Source organism: Bufo bufo, chromosome 2 (assembly GCF_905171765.1).
Source record: "Bufo bufo chromosome 2, aBufBuf1.1, whole genome shotgun sequence".
NCBI classification, from domain to species: domain Eukaryota; kingdom Metazoa; phylum Chordata; class Amphibia; order Anura; family Bufonidae; genus Bufo; species Bufo bufo.
In genome coordinates, this window is record NC_053390.1 from 435,375,865 (window position 1) to 435,388,167 (window position 12,303).

At 49.2% G+C, this 12,303-nt stretch overlaps 1 protein-coding gene across 1 annotated transcript in view; it reads left to right on the forward strand.

Moving 5' to 3' along the window:
- The window catches only part of CERS1 (ceramide synthase 1), a 103,742-nt gene that overhangs the window by 79,906 nt on the left and 11,533 nt on the right, over positions 1–12,303 (forward strand). The window contains exon 6 of the mRNA XM_040420370.1: positions 11,336–11,484. Coding sequence (XP_040276304.1) covers positions 11,336–11,484 — 149 coding nt within the window. The remainder of the gene's footprint in view (positions 1–11,335; positions 11,485–12,303) is intronic.

The window sequence follows — 12,303 nt, forward strand, 5'->3', positions numbered from 1 at the left end:
CATGGAGGAGTACGTGAGGGAGGCGATTTCACGCGGACACATTCGCAAATCTTCGTCCCCGGCAGGGGCTGGATTTTTCTTTGTGAAAAAGAAGGGCGGTGAGTTGAGGCCTTGCATCGATTACAGGGGTCTCAATCGCATCACGATCAAGAACGCTTACCCGATACCCTTGATTTCCGAGCTGTTCGATCCCCTTAAAGGGGCCACGGTCTTTACCAAACTCGACCTGAGGGCGGCATATAACCTGGTAAGGATCAAGGCGGGCGATGAGTGGAAGACCGCGTTTAACACCAGGACCGGTCATTACGAATCCTTAGTTATGCCCTTTGGGTTGTGCAATGCGCCCGCAGTCTTTCAGGAATTCATCAACGATGTTTTCCGTGACCTGTTGCAGCAGTGTGTGGTGGTCTATTTGGATGACATCTTGGTATATTCTGAATCCATGGAGGCCCACATTCTGGATGTCAGACGAGTGTTGCAACGGTTACGAGAGAACAAGCTGTTCGGTAAGCTTGAGAAATGCGAATTTCACCGATCCCAGGTAACCTTCTTAGGTTACATCATTTCCGCTGAGGGGTTCTCCATGGATCCTGAGAAGGTTTCGGCTGTCTTACAGTGGCCCCAGCCCAGTGGTCTTCGTTCCCTGCAGCGCTTTTTGGGCTCCGCCAATTATTATCGGAAGTTCATCAGGGACTTTTCCATGCTGGCCAAGCCTCTCACGGATCTGACCAGGAAGGGCAGTAATTCCCAGGTCTGGCCGCTCGAGGCCATCCGAGCTTTTGAGGCCCTAAAGTCCGCCTTTGTGTCGGCTCCGATTCTGTCGCATCCCAACCCTGGGTTGCCCTTTGTCCTCGAGGTGGACGCGTCTGAGACGGGAGTAGGCGCCCTTCTGTCTCAGCGTAGAACACCAGAGGGTCCTCTGCTTCCTTGTGGGTTTTACTCCCGGAAACTGTCTTCCGCGGAGTGCAACTATCAGATTGGTGACAGGGAGTTATTGGCCATCGTGCAGGCCCTTAAAGAATGGAGGCACTTGCTCGAGGGTTCGGTGGTTCCGGTTCTCATCCTGACGGACCACAAGAATCTGACCTACCTTTCTGAGGCCAAGAGATTGACACCACGTCAGGCCAGATGGGCTCTGTTCTTGTCACGTTTTAATTACGTGGTCTCCTACCTACCTGGTTCCAAGAACATCAGGGCGGATGCCTTATCACGGCAGTACTCCGAGCTGTCCAGGGAGGAGTCGATTCCGACTTCGGTCATACCTCCGAATCAGATCCTGGCCGCCATTCGCACCAGCCTGACCTCTCCCCTGGGTGAGCAGATTTTGGCGGCTCAATCTGGTGCTCCCTCTGGGAGACCCAACGGCAGATGTTTTGTGCCTGAGGAGTTGCGCACTCGGTTGTTGCGAACCTACCATAACTCCAAGACCGCGGGGCATCCTGGAAAGAATCAGCTGTCCTGGGCTGTTTCACGTCTGTTCTGGTGGCCTTCCCTACGTTCCGACATCGCCGCATATGTAGCGGCATGCTCCGTTTGTGCCCAGAGTAAGTCCCCTCGGCACCTTCCGTTGGGCCTTCTGCAACCCATAGCCACCGGGGAGCGCCCATGGTCACACCTGGGGATGGATTTCATTGTGGACCTCCCTGCATCCCGAAGCCATACGGTCATTCTCATGATTGTGGATCGGTTTTCCAAAATGTGCCACTGTGTTCCTCTCAAGAAGTTACCCTCTGCACAAGAGTTGGCCACGATTTTTGCCAGGGAGGTCTTCCGGTTGCACGGTTTGCCCAAGGAGATTGTGTCGGATCGGGGGAGTCAGTTTGTGTCCAGGTTCTGGCGCGTCTTTTGCTCCCAGTTGGGGATTCATCTCTCCTTCTTCTCGGCCTACCACCCTCAGTCCAATGGGGCCGCAGAACGATCCAATCAGGCCTTGGAGCAATTCCTTCGTTGCTATGTCTCCGATCACCAAGACAATTGGGTTGACCTCCTGTCTTGGGCTGAGTTTGCCAGGAACACGGCGGTGAACTCTTCCTCTGGGACGTCTCCCTTCATGGCCAATTATGGGTTCCAACCTGCCGTGTTACCGGAGGTATTCTCTCCCCAGGATATTCCGGCTGTGGAGGATCACCTTTCCGTCCTACGTGCTTCTTGGGTACAGATCCAGAAGTCCCTTGAGGTCTCTGCGCAGCGCCAGAGACTCCAGGCTGATCGCAGACGAGCGCCTGCTCCTTCCTACCAGGTCGGAGACCGTGTATGGTTGTCCACCCGCAACCTCAACCTTCGAGTGCCCACTCCCAAGCTGGCGCCTCGCTTTGTTGGTCCCTTCCGAGTGCTTCGCAGGGTAAACCCGGTAGCCTATGCCCTTGCGCTTCCTCCTGGCATGCGGATCTCCAACGTGTTTCATGTCTCCCTGTTGAAGCCACTGGTGTGTAATCGTTTCACTTCCTCGGTTCCTCGGCCTCGTCCGGTCCAAGTGGGCAATCGTGAGGAATATGAGGTGAGCAATATCCTGGACTCACGCCTGGTCCGCGGTCGGTTGCAGTTTTTGGTCCATTGGCGTGGTTATGGTCCAGAGGAGCGTTCCTGGGTTCCCTCCGCAGATGTCCATGCTCCTGCCTTGCTCCGAACCTTCCACGCACGCTTCCCTCAGAAACCGTTTTGTGCTCCGCGGAGGAGGGGCCCTTGAGGGGGAGGTACTGTCATGGTCTTACCTTCTTGCTGTTCTCCTTCGTTTGACATGTGCTGGCGGCCATCTTGGTTTCTGGGTTTCTTGTAGCCTTCCACCCTGCGGCTCCTCCTTCCCACTGGGAGGAGCTGGATGCCTAGCTCATATATATAGGAGGTCTGTGGCTTCAGTTCCTTGCTTGGTCCTCTTGTGTTCACATGCTTCTAAGACTGCTGCTGCTTCTGGTTCCTGATCCTGGCTTCGTCTGACTACCCTGCTGGTTCCTGATCCTGGCTTCGTCTGACTACCCTGCTGGTTCCTGATCCTGGCTTCGTCTGACTACCCTTCTGGTTCCTGACCTCTGGCTTCGCAAAGACTCTGCTCGGTTTCACCATCCGTTTGGACTTTTGCTTTACAGCTTTATTTTCAATAAAGCCTTCTTATTTTCACTTATCTCTTGTTGTACGTCTGGTTCATGGTTCCGTGACAAGTAATCACCCACTCAGCACTTTGACTACTCCCAGTAAGAGCCGTCCCGGATCAGCTATTACAGCCATGCTAAGTACCAAAGTGTTAGACAGCAACTGCTGCTGACACATAAAAACCGGCTCTTACTCCATGAACCTCGGTGACACGTACCTATCATCCACGATGATTTCTTGTACCTTCTTACATACCTCCCCCCTTTGTTCAACCCTGAGGGGGTGAACACATGCCATACAGTATACTCGGGACAGGGCATCCGCTTTTCCCTGCAACCGGCCTGCCCTGTGTTCTACAAAGAACTTAAAGTTTTGTAAGGACAGGAACCACCTGGTGACTCAGGCATTTTTCTCTTTGGCCTGGCTCATCCACTTAACAGGGGAGTGGTCAGTTACCAGGCGGAATGTTCTCCCCAACAAATAATAGCGGAGAGACTCGAGTGCCCACTTGATAGCCAGGCACTCTCTCTCCACTATACTATACTGGATCTCGGCTGGGGTGAGCTTACGGCTGAGGAAGACAATGGGATGCTCCACCCCGTTGACTTCCTTCTTCGGAGGCATCGGTCTGTACTATAACCTCCCTTTTTGAAGTCGGCCATTACCAAAACCGGGGACCCGCAAATGGCCAACTTTAAAGCGGAGAAAGCCTCTTCCACCCGATCATCCCAGCGAACCATCACTGACTTGTGTCCCTTCAAGAGCCCTGTCAATGGCGCGGCCACTGTAGCAAAGTGGGGGACAAACCTCATGTAATAGCCCACAATTCCCAGAAGTGACTTTACTTGCCTAGTGGTGACAGGTTGGGGCCAATTTCGTATTGCCTCTATTTTGTTCACTTGGGGTTTGAGGACTCCGCGCCCAATGACATACCCCAGGTACTTAGTTTCCTCTAACTCTATCGCACATTTTTTGGGGTTAGCGGTTAGGCCAGCTTTCCGAAGGGAGTCCACTACAGCCTGCACTTTGGGTAGGTGACTTTCCCAGTCGGTACTGTGGATGACAATATCGTCCAGGTAAGCCGAAGTGTACCGACGTTGTGGACGCAGCACAATGTCCATAAGCCGTTGAAAAGTGACGGGGGCACCATGCAGACCAAAGGGTAGCACCTTGTACTGATACAGCCTTTCAGGTGTGATGAAGGCAGTTTTCTCTTTGGCAGCCTCTGTGAAGGGCACCTGCCAGTACCCTTTCGTGAGGTCCAAAACAGAAAAATACCGGACTTGTCCTAACCTCTCGATAAGCTCATCAACCCGGGGCATGGGATACGCATTGAATTTGGTAATCTCGTTCAGTTTACGAAAATCGTTACAGAACCGAAACGTCCCGTCTGGCTTGGGTATTCATACTATAGGACTGGCCCACTCACTTTTAGACTACTCAATGACATCTAGTTGCAGCATTAACTGCACTTCCTCCGAGATGGCTTGTCGCCGAGCCTCGGGTACCCGGTATGGTTTTAACCAGATTTTGGCCTGAGGTTCCGTGACAATGTCATTCGGAATTGTGGTAGTGCATCCAGGGAGGTCCGAGAACACATCTGTGTTTCGACTAATGAACTCTCTGGCCTCCTTACCTGTTTAGAGGAGAGGCTGTCAGCAACTTTTACGGCGGCAACCGCTTCCCTTGCATCAGAAAAAGGGGCCGGAACCTCTTCCCCTAGAAAACCTGGACTCGGGCTGTCTTCGGTAGAGGTCTCCCTATCCTTCCACGGCTTAAGTAAATTAACATGGTAGGTCTGTTCCGCATTTCGCCGCCCTAGCTGGTGTACCTTGTAGTTCACCTCTCCAACTTTCTCAAGTACCTCATAGGGCCCCTGCCACCTAGCCAGGAACTTACTGTCCATGGTCGGTATCAGAACCAAAACCCGATCACCCGGGTAAAAAATACGGACCTGAGCCTGCCGATTATAGACCTGACTCTGTGCTTGTTGAGCTGCCTTCATATGCTCCCTAAAAAGAGGCAACAATGTCTCTATCCGTTCTTGCATCTGGTTAACGTACTCAATAACACTTTTATACGGAGTGGGCTGTTGTTCCCATGCCTCTTTGGCTACATCCAAGAGACCGCGAGGGTGTCTGCCATATAGCAGTTCGAAGGGCGAGAACCCAGAAGAGGTCTGAGGTACCTCTCGCACTGAGAACATGAGATAGGGAAGAAGAAGGTCCCAGTCCTTCCCATCTTTAGCCACCACCCCTTTCAACATATTTTTAAATGTTTGGTTAAACCTTTAATACCAGACCGTCTGTTTTATGTGCAGCAACCTACAGAGTTCCCTCATCACCTTGGACATAAAAGGGGTCCCCTGGTCAGTCAGAACCTCTTTATGTATCCCCACTCGGGAGAACATTTCCATTAGCTCCTTAGCTATCAGTTTAGCTGTATGTCACAGTGGCACCGCCTCCGGGTACCGAGTGGCGTAGTCTAGGGCGACTAAGATGTTTTGGTGTCCTCTAGTGGACTTCGGTACTGGGCCTACGAGGTCCATAGCGATACGCTCAAGCGGTACCTCGATGATCGGGAAAGGTACCAAGAGACTACGGAAAAGGTGCTGGGGGCTAGTTGCCTGGCAGGTCGGGCAAGACTTATAGAATTCGTCCACCTCCCTAAACACACTGGGCCAGTAAAATCGTTGTAGAATCCGGTCCTGTGTTTTCTGCATTCCCAGATGACCCCCGAGAACATGTTGGTGGGCTAACTCTAACACGAGTTTGCGATAAGCCTGGGGCACCACCAACTGTTCAATGGGTTCACCCTGCAGCTGGTTTACCCGATACAACATATCCTGCTGAACCACAAAAAGGGGGAACACCGAGTCTGCCCCAGCTTGTTGTGGTTCACCATCTACTATTAATGCATTTTCCCAGGCTCAGGATAGGATGGGGTCCCGGTGTTGTGCAGTACCAAAATTATCCCCGGAGACATTGAGGTCTGCCAGCTCAGGCCCCGGCAGCAAATCCTCCACATCTCCCACCATTACACTCAGTGGGGTTGTCTCCCCCTCTTCCACCGAAGTGGTGGTCACCCCTACCGCTGGCCCTTTGGCTTTGGGTTCCCAGGGTTCTGGCCTCCCCCGAAGGCCACTCTGCTGGGGTTACCCCTGTCTCATGGGTATCAGTCACTTTCGTAGCAGGCCACAGTGCCGTGAAAGAAGTCTCTCCTTATTATAAGTTCATAGTGTAAGTTTGTAGCAACTGCCACTTTGTGAATCCACCTGCCGGCCCCCGTGGTTAGAGACACCAGGGTGGTGGGATAGTCTTTTAAGTCCCCATGAATGCACATGACCCCGACTTTCCGGCCAGTATACTCAGCGGACCGTACCAGGGGAGCCCTTACTAGGGACACCAGACTCCCTGAGTCCAGCAGGTGCTCCGCTGGAGTGTCTCCCACTTCCACCTGGCACCAGTGATTTAACATTTCTGGGGTACCCGCTGCACACAGCTTCCTGGCATATAACGACTAATGGAAGCCATAGTTCGTGTCCATGGGTTCCACCTGATGTGGAAAGTCAGCTCGTACATGGCCAGGCTCCCGACACCACCAGCAGACTATCGGAGCCGGATCCATAGGGGGTACATCCGGGCGGGTTTGGTTGACACAAGTCGCCGGGTCTATTGTGGAGATTTACGGGATTTAACTGCCTCCCTCTCAAAAGAACCCCCTGTAGAATCTAGGTAGCCTCATAGTGTTCCACCAGGTCGACCATCTCATGGGATTACCTGGAGAGACCTGGCCGATCCATCGCTGGAGAGGGGGTGGCAAAGCCCTCTAGAACATATCAGCCAATAGTCTAGCCAGCATAGCCATGGGACTCAGCACCTCAGGCTGTAGCCACTTTTGCAAAAGGTGGAGTAAGTCATAATACTAGGGTCTTGCAGGCTCACTGGCTTAAACCCCCACTGCTGGGCCCGGACCAACACATTCACCCCCATTCTTGCAAAAATCTCACCCTTCACTTTTTGGTAGTCGGCTGCTTGATCGTCCGGCAAGTCGAAATACACCCGCTGGGAATCGGATGCCAGGAACGGAGCGACGACTTCAGCCCACTGGTCTCGGGGTAGCTTCTCCCTTGTTGCCACTTTCTCGTACATCGCCAGGTAGGTTTCAATGTCGTTTATTGGTATCATCTTAGAAATCGCCGCATGGACTGCCTTCCGGGCATCGTGGACGTTTGGGGTTGCTCCTGCTGTTTGTAAAGCCATCACGTGTTGTAGCAGCAATTGGTTGGTCTCTTGCTGCTGCTTGTTAGCCTCCCGTTGTTGCAGGTTTGTCTCTCGCTGCTGCAGATTAGCCTTCATGAGGGCCTTCACAACAGCCTCCATTTTGTCTTGGGACACGGGTTGTAATACCTCTGATTTGATGTATGACATACCACCTTGCCCAAAAATGCAAACCAAAAAATATTTCGGCGTTCACGCCAGCCTCACTGCTAATGCTCGCATCCTCCACCAATTGTGGGGATTCGCTCTGGTAGTTAGGATAAGCGGGCGCAGTACAGAGGCAAAATACAAGTTCGTAATTCAAACTTCAGTGTTTATTCACACATGATGCCAAAAACAAAACTTTAGACGGCCTGTTCCCCAGACACACGGGTCTCCGCTCTCCAGCCCAGCACAGGCCTCAGATCCCAGCACACAGACCTCCTGAGCTCCGCTGTCAGACGGAGGTAATTCTCTCCACCTGGCAGTGCTGGCTGGTTTTTATGCCTGGCAAAACCCGGCCTGGAACGTGGGGAGTAATCACCCACCCAGCACTTTCACTACTCCCAGTAAGAGCCGTCCCGGATCAGCTATTACAGCCATGCTAAGTACCAAAGTGTCAGACAGCAACTGCTGCTGACACATAAAAACCGGCTCTTACTCCACCGAGGCGATGAACCTCGGTGACACGTACCTATCATCCACGATGATTCCTTGTACCTTCTTCCAGAACTCCTATGTGTAAATTTTTTTCCTGAAGAATATTGAACACATTGTAGACTTTAGTGCTTACATGAATTTTGAACAGCATCTATATCAGTCTTATTACATATACATATTTGTATAACAGCAGGGCTAAGTTAAAGGCGTTATCCAAGAATAATCTATAATAAAGAACTCCTAGAGTGGCTGACCCGCAGTCCATGTCTGTCAACCCTACCTCTTCCTCTCCTTGCAGTGCTGAAAACAACATCACAGACCTGCAGTGGTGACCTACTCCCCTTGCATCGCAACAACTGGCAAGGGAAGCAGGTCACTGCTGCAGCCTGTGATTGGCTGCAGTGGCCATTTAATAGGTGTATTTAGGTTTAGATTGCAGCACAAAGGCTAGTTGTGCCACAATATGCAATCTCACCCTTCTCACACCAGGTCTAAAAAAGTGGGCATGGTGGGGGAGAGGATGGGCGTAGAAAAAGGTCTAAATGTAAGACAGCTAGGAGGCTTTTTTTTACATTTAGAAGCTGCGGTGGATCCGCCGAAGTTATGAAGGGGCTGGCACCTCTTTTTAACTCAGTGGTTTATTAACTCCCTGTTGTAACCACATGTAGGAGAGGTGGTTGTGCATGTATGTGGTCCTATCCACTAAAGTCTGTAGGAATTACATAGACAGACGAGCCAGCATCTCCCATAGACTTCACTGGAGAGAGTCACATAAATGCATGGCCATCTCATTTGGATTGATTATTATGGTACTTTTACCAATCGTAATGGTTTAAAAAAGACATATGTCTAGGGAAAAAAATATACAAACCACGATGAGCTGTAAACAACTGGGAATAATGAATTACAGTAGATTTCCAGGGTTGTGTACTGTGGACAGTCCTTTTTTAGGATAATTTGTAGAAGAGTCTGGTGTTTGTTTCCTCTGCAGTGTGACTACCAGGGAAATGAAGCATTGCAGCTGAGGACATGGGTTGCTAGATGGCCGCTAGCACATTCACAATACCCAGTTGCGATAGCTCTGTGTGCTTTCATTTTTTATTGTGTAAAAAAAAAAAACGATTTGATACATATGCAAATTAACCTGAGATGAGTCCTGTATGTGAGATGAGTCAGGGACAGGACTCATCTCAGGTTAATTTGCATATGTATCAAATCGTTTTTTTTTACACAATAAAAGCACACAGAGCTATGGGGACTGGGTATTCTAGATGTGCTAGCGGCCATCTAGCAACCCATGTCCTCAGCTCTGTTCACAAAATCCAGGTTCCCTTTAAAATATGTCTAGCATAAAAACATGATTTAAACAATAGGTCATTTTCTTTTTCGGTGGGCAGATACCCAGAGCGCTGTCCAAGCCTTCCTCTTGGCCGACAGCCAGATATTTAAAGATCTAATGCTCTCAGCATTATTGCTAGGAGCATCAGGCACTTATGCACCTGGCCAGTGGCCGCAGGTGACCTCCTGAATTCAACTGTATTGCCATCCTCAGAACAATTATACAGTTTCATACTGTGTCGCGGGTGGCAGTGTTTTGTGCTGCACTGTGGTTTCCGGTTCTGCTGGAGCATATGTTGTGCTGCACTGTGGTATCTGGTTCTGCTGGAGCATATGTTGTGCTGTACTGTGGTATCCGGTTCTGCTGAAACAGTATTTTGTGCTACACTGTGGTATTTGGTTCTGCTGGAGTGGTGTTTTGACCTGCACTACAGTATTGCTGGCCCTACCTACTTTTGTTGCTCCACCTTCTGTCATTTTGGACCCGCCTAAAACATGGGGCTACTTTTAGTTTTTTTTTCCAGCTCTACTTTAAGTTCCCAGTCCGCCCCTGACTAAGGCTACATGCACACAACCGTTCAGTTTTTTGCTGTCCACAAACCGCGGATCCGCAAAAAACGGAAGCCGTCCGTGTGCCTTCCGCAATTTGCGGGACAGAGCGGGCGGCCCATTGTAGAAATGCCTATTCTTGTCCGCAAAACGGACAAGAATAGGACATGCTATATTTTTTTTGCGGGGCCACGGAACGGAGCAAAGGATGCAGACAGCACACGGAGTGCTGTCCGCATCTTTTGCGGCCCGATTGAAGTGAATGGGTCCGCACCCGAGCCGCAAAAACTGCGGCTCGGATGCGGACCCGAACTACAGTCGTGTGCATGAGGCCTAATACTGTTGAACTTTGCACTGTTTTAAGTATACAAATTCCAGTATTAACATCAGACAAATTTACTTTTCACGTGCATGTATATATCTGCCAGATTTACGCCAGATTCGCAAAACACGGATTCCAGCAGTGTGCATTCCTCCGGTTTTTTTTCAAACTTTTGTAGAAATGTCCTACATGTTCTAACTTTTTTTGCAGGGCCACGGAACGGACATACGGATGCAGACAACACACTGTGTGCTGTCTGCATTTTTTGCAGCTCCATTGAAATGGATGGGTCTGAATAAGAGTATAAACTTAGACAGTCTAAAACTGCACCGGATTTATCATAGTGGCTGAGGCTGGCTGATAATTCTATTGCAGCTTTTCTCAATCTATGAGTTGGCTTAGTTTTACTCCAAAAATGTGCCAAAATTATTACCCACCCTGTTTCACACTAAGCCACTCCGCCTTCCTAATAAACCACGCTCTTTTGTTGGACAAGACAGAAAGAGGTTAGAAAAGTTTCTAAAACTCTTGATAAATGTATTGCAAAGCACAAATTGTACCAAAGACTGGTGTCTTTTTAATAATAAATCGGCCCCAATATGTTTTACCAACAGCTTTAGATTAGGCTACTTTCACATCTGCGTTTTCAATTCCGCTATTGATATCTCAATAGCGTATGAAAACGCTTCCGTTTTGTCCCCATTCATTGTCAATGGGGACAAAACTGAACTGAACGAAATGGAATGCACCAAAATGCATTTCGTTCTGTTTGGTTGCGTCCCATTCGTGGACAGAGTGTTTTTCTGTCCGCGATGTGGTGCGGAGCAAGTTGGATCCGTCCTGACACACAATGTAAGTCAATAGGGATGGATCAGTTTTCTCTGACACAATAGAAAACAGATCCGCCCCCCATTGACTTTTAATAGTGTTCAAGATGAATCCGTCATAGCTATAGAAGACATAATACAAGTGGATCCGTTCATGACGGATGCATGCGGTTGTATTATTGTAACGCAAGCGTTTTTGCAGATCCATGTGAAAGTAGCCTTACAGAGATTTCTGTGAGTGTCTTTAACCAGCATTTTCCACTTTTCCACAGTATTTCTCTTTCTTTTCTCAGTACATTGTAATGTTTGTTGGGAAAGTGCTGACGGGCCAGGTTAAAGAAGTTAATGATGTCCGAGAATATGATGTTTCTGAAGATCAGAAAATGGGTGTCAAGGATCACAGCAAAACACCCCCAAGGCATAAGGATACCATGAATAGCAAGTAAGAACAAAACTGTTTTACCAGTGGGTGGTGGGTCATGTCATGAAAGCAGATAATCTATGTGTCTCACATTTTGGGGGTCATTTATTATGACTCCCTACAGCTGAAACTGGAGTTAAAGGGGTTTTCCAGGCTTTTAATATTGATGACCTATCCTCAAGATAGGTCATCAATATCAGTTTGGCGCGGGTCCGAAATATGAAGCATTACCGTGCCTTCATTGAAATCAGTAGGTTATCTGTGTAAAGCATAGGCCTCTTTGGTCCTCCAGTTTGAGTAACTAAGCTTCTCTCTGATATGTTTTTTTTTTTTTTTTGCTGTATTCCTTCTTCTCTCTTATGTCCTGCATATATAGTAGGGACTTCAAGAGTTCCGAATTCCCAGTATCTACAGAAGTCTGTATTTCAACTGCATGTGGAAGATAAATGTAATTGCTGATAAAAGGATATCTCGTCTGACATTTTTATTTTATTTTGGTAGACAGGTTTGACATTTCTGATAAATGTACTTTATGTGCAGGTGAATTCTGATAATAACATGCATGGCTTATGGGAATATTAAAGTCCCGAACCAAGGTTTTATAACACTACTGCACCTGGACAGGTGGCAATTTTACCCCATCCTTGCTACTTTCCGAACAGGGGGTCTGCTGTGGGCATGGCCATATGCCACTGCACATACACTCACCTAAAGAATTATTAGGAACACCTGTTCTATTTCTCATTAATGCAATTATCTAGTCAACCAATCACATGGCAGTTGCTTTAATGCATTTAGGGGGGTGGTCCTGGTCAAGACAATCTCCTGAACTCCAAACTG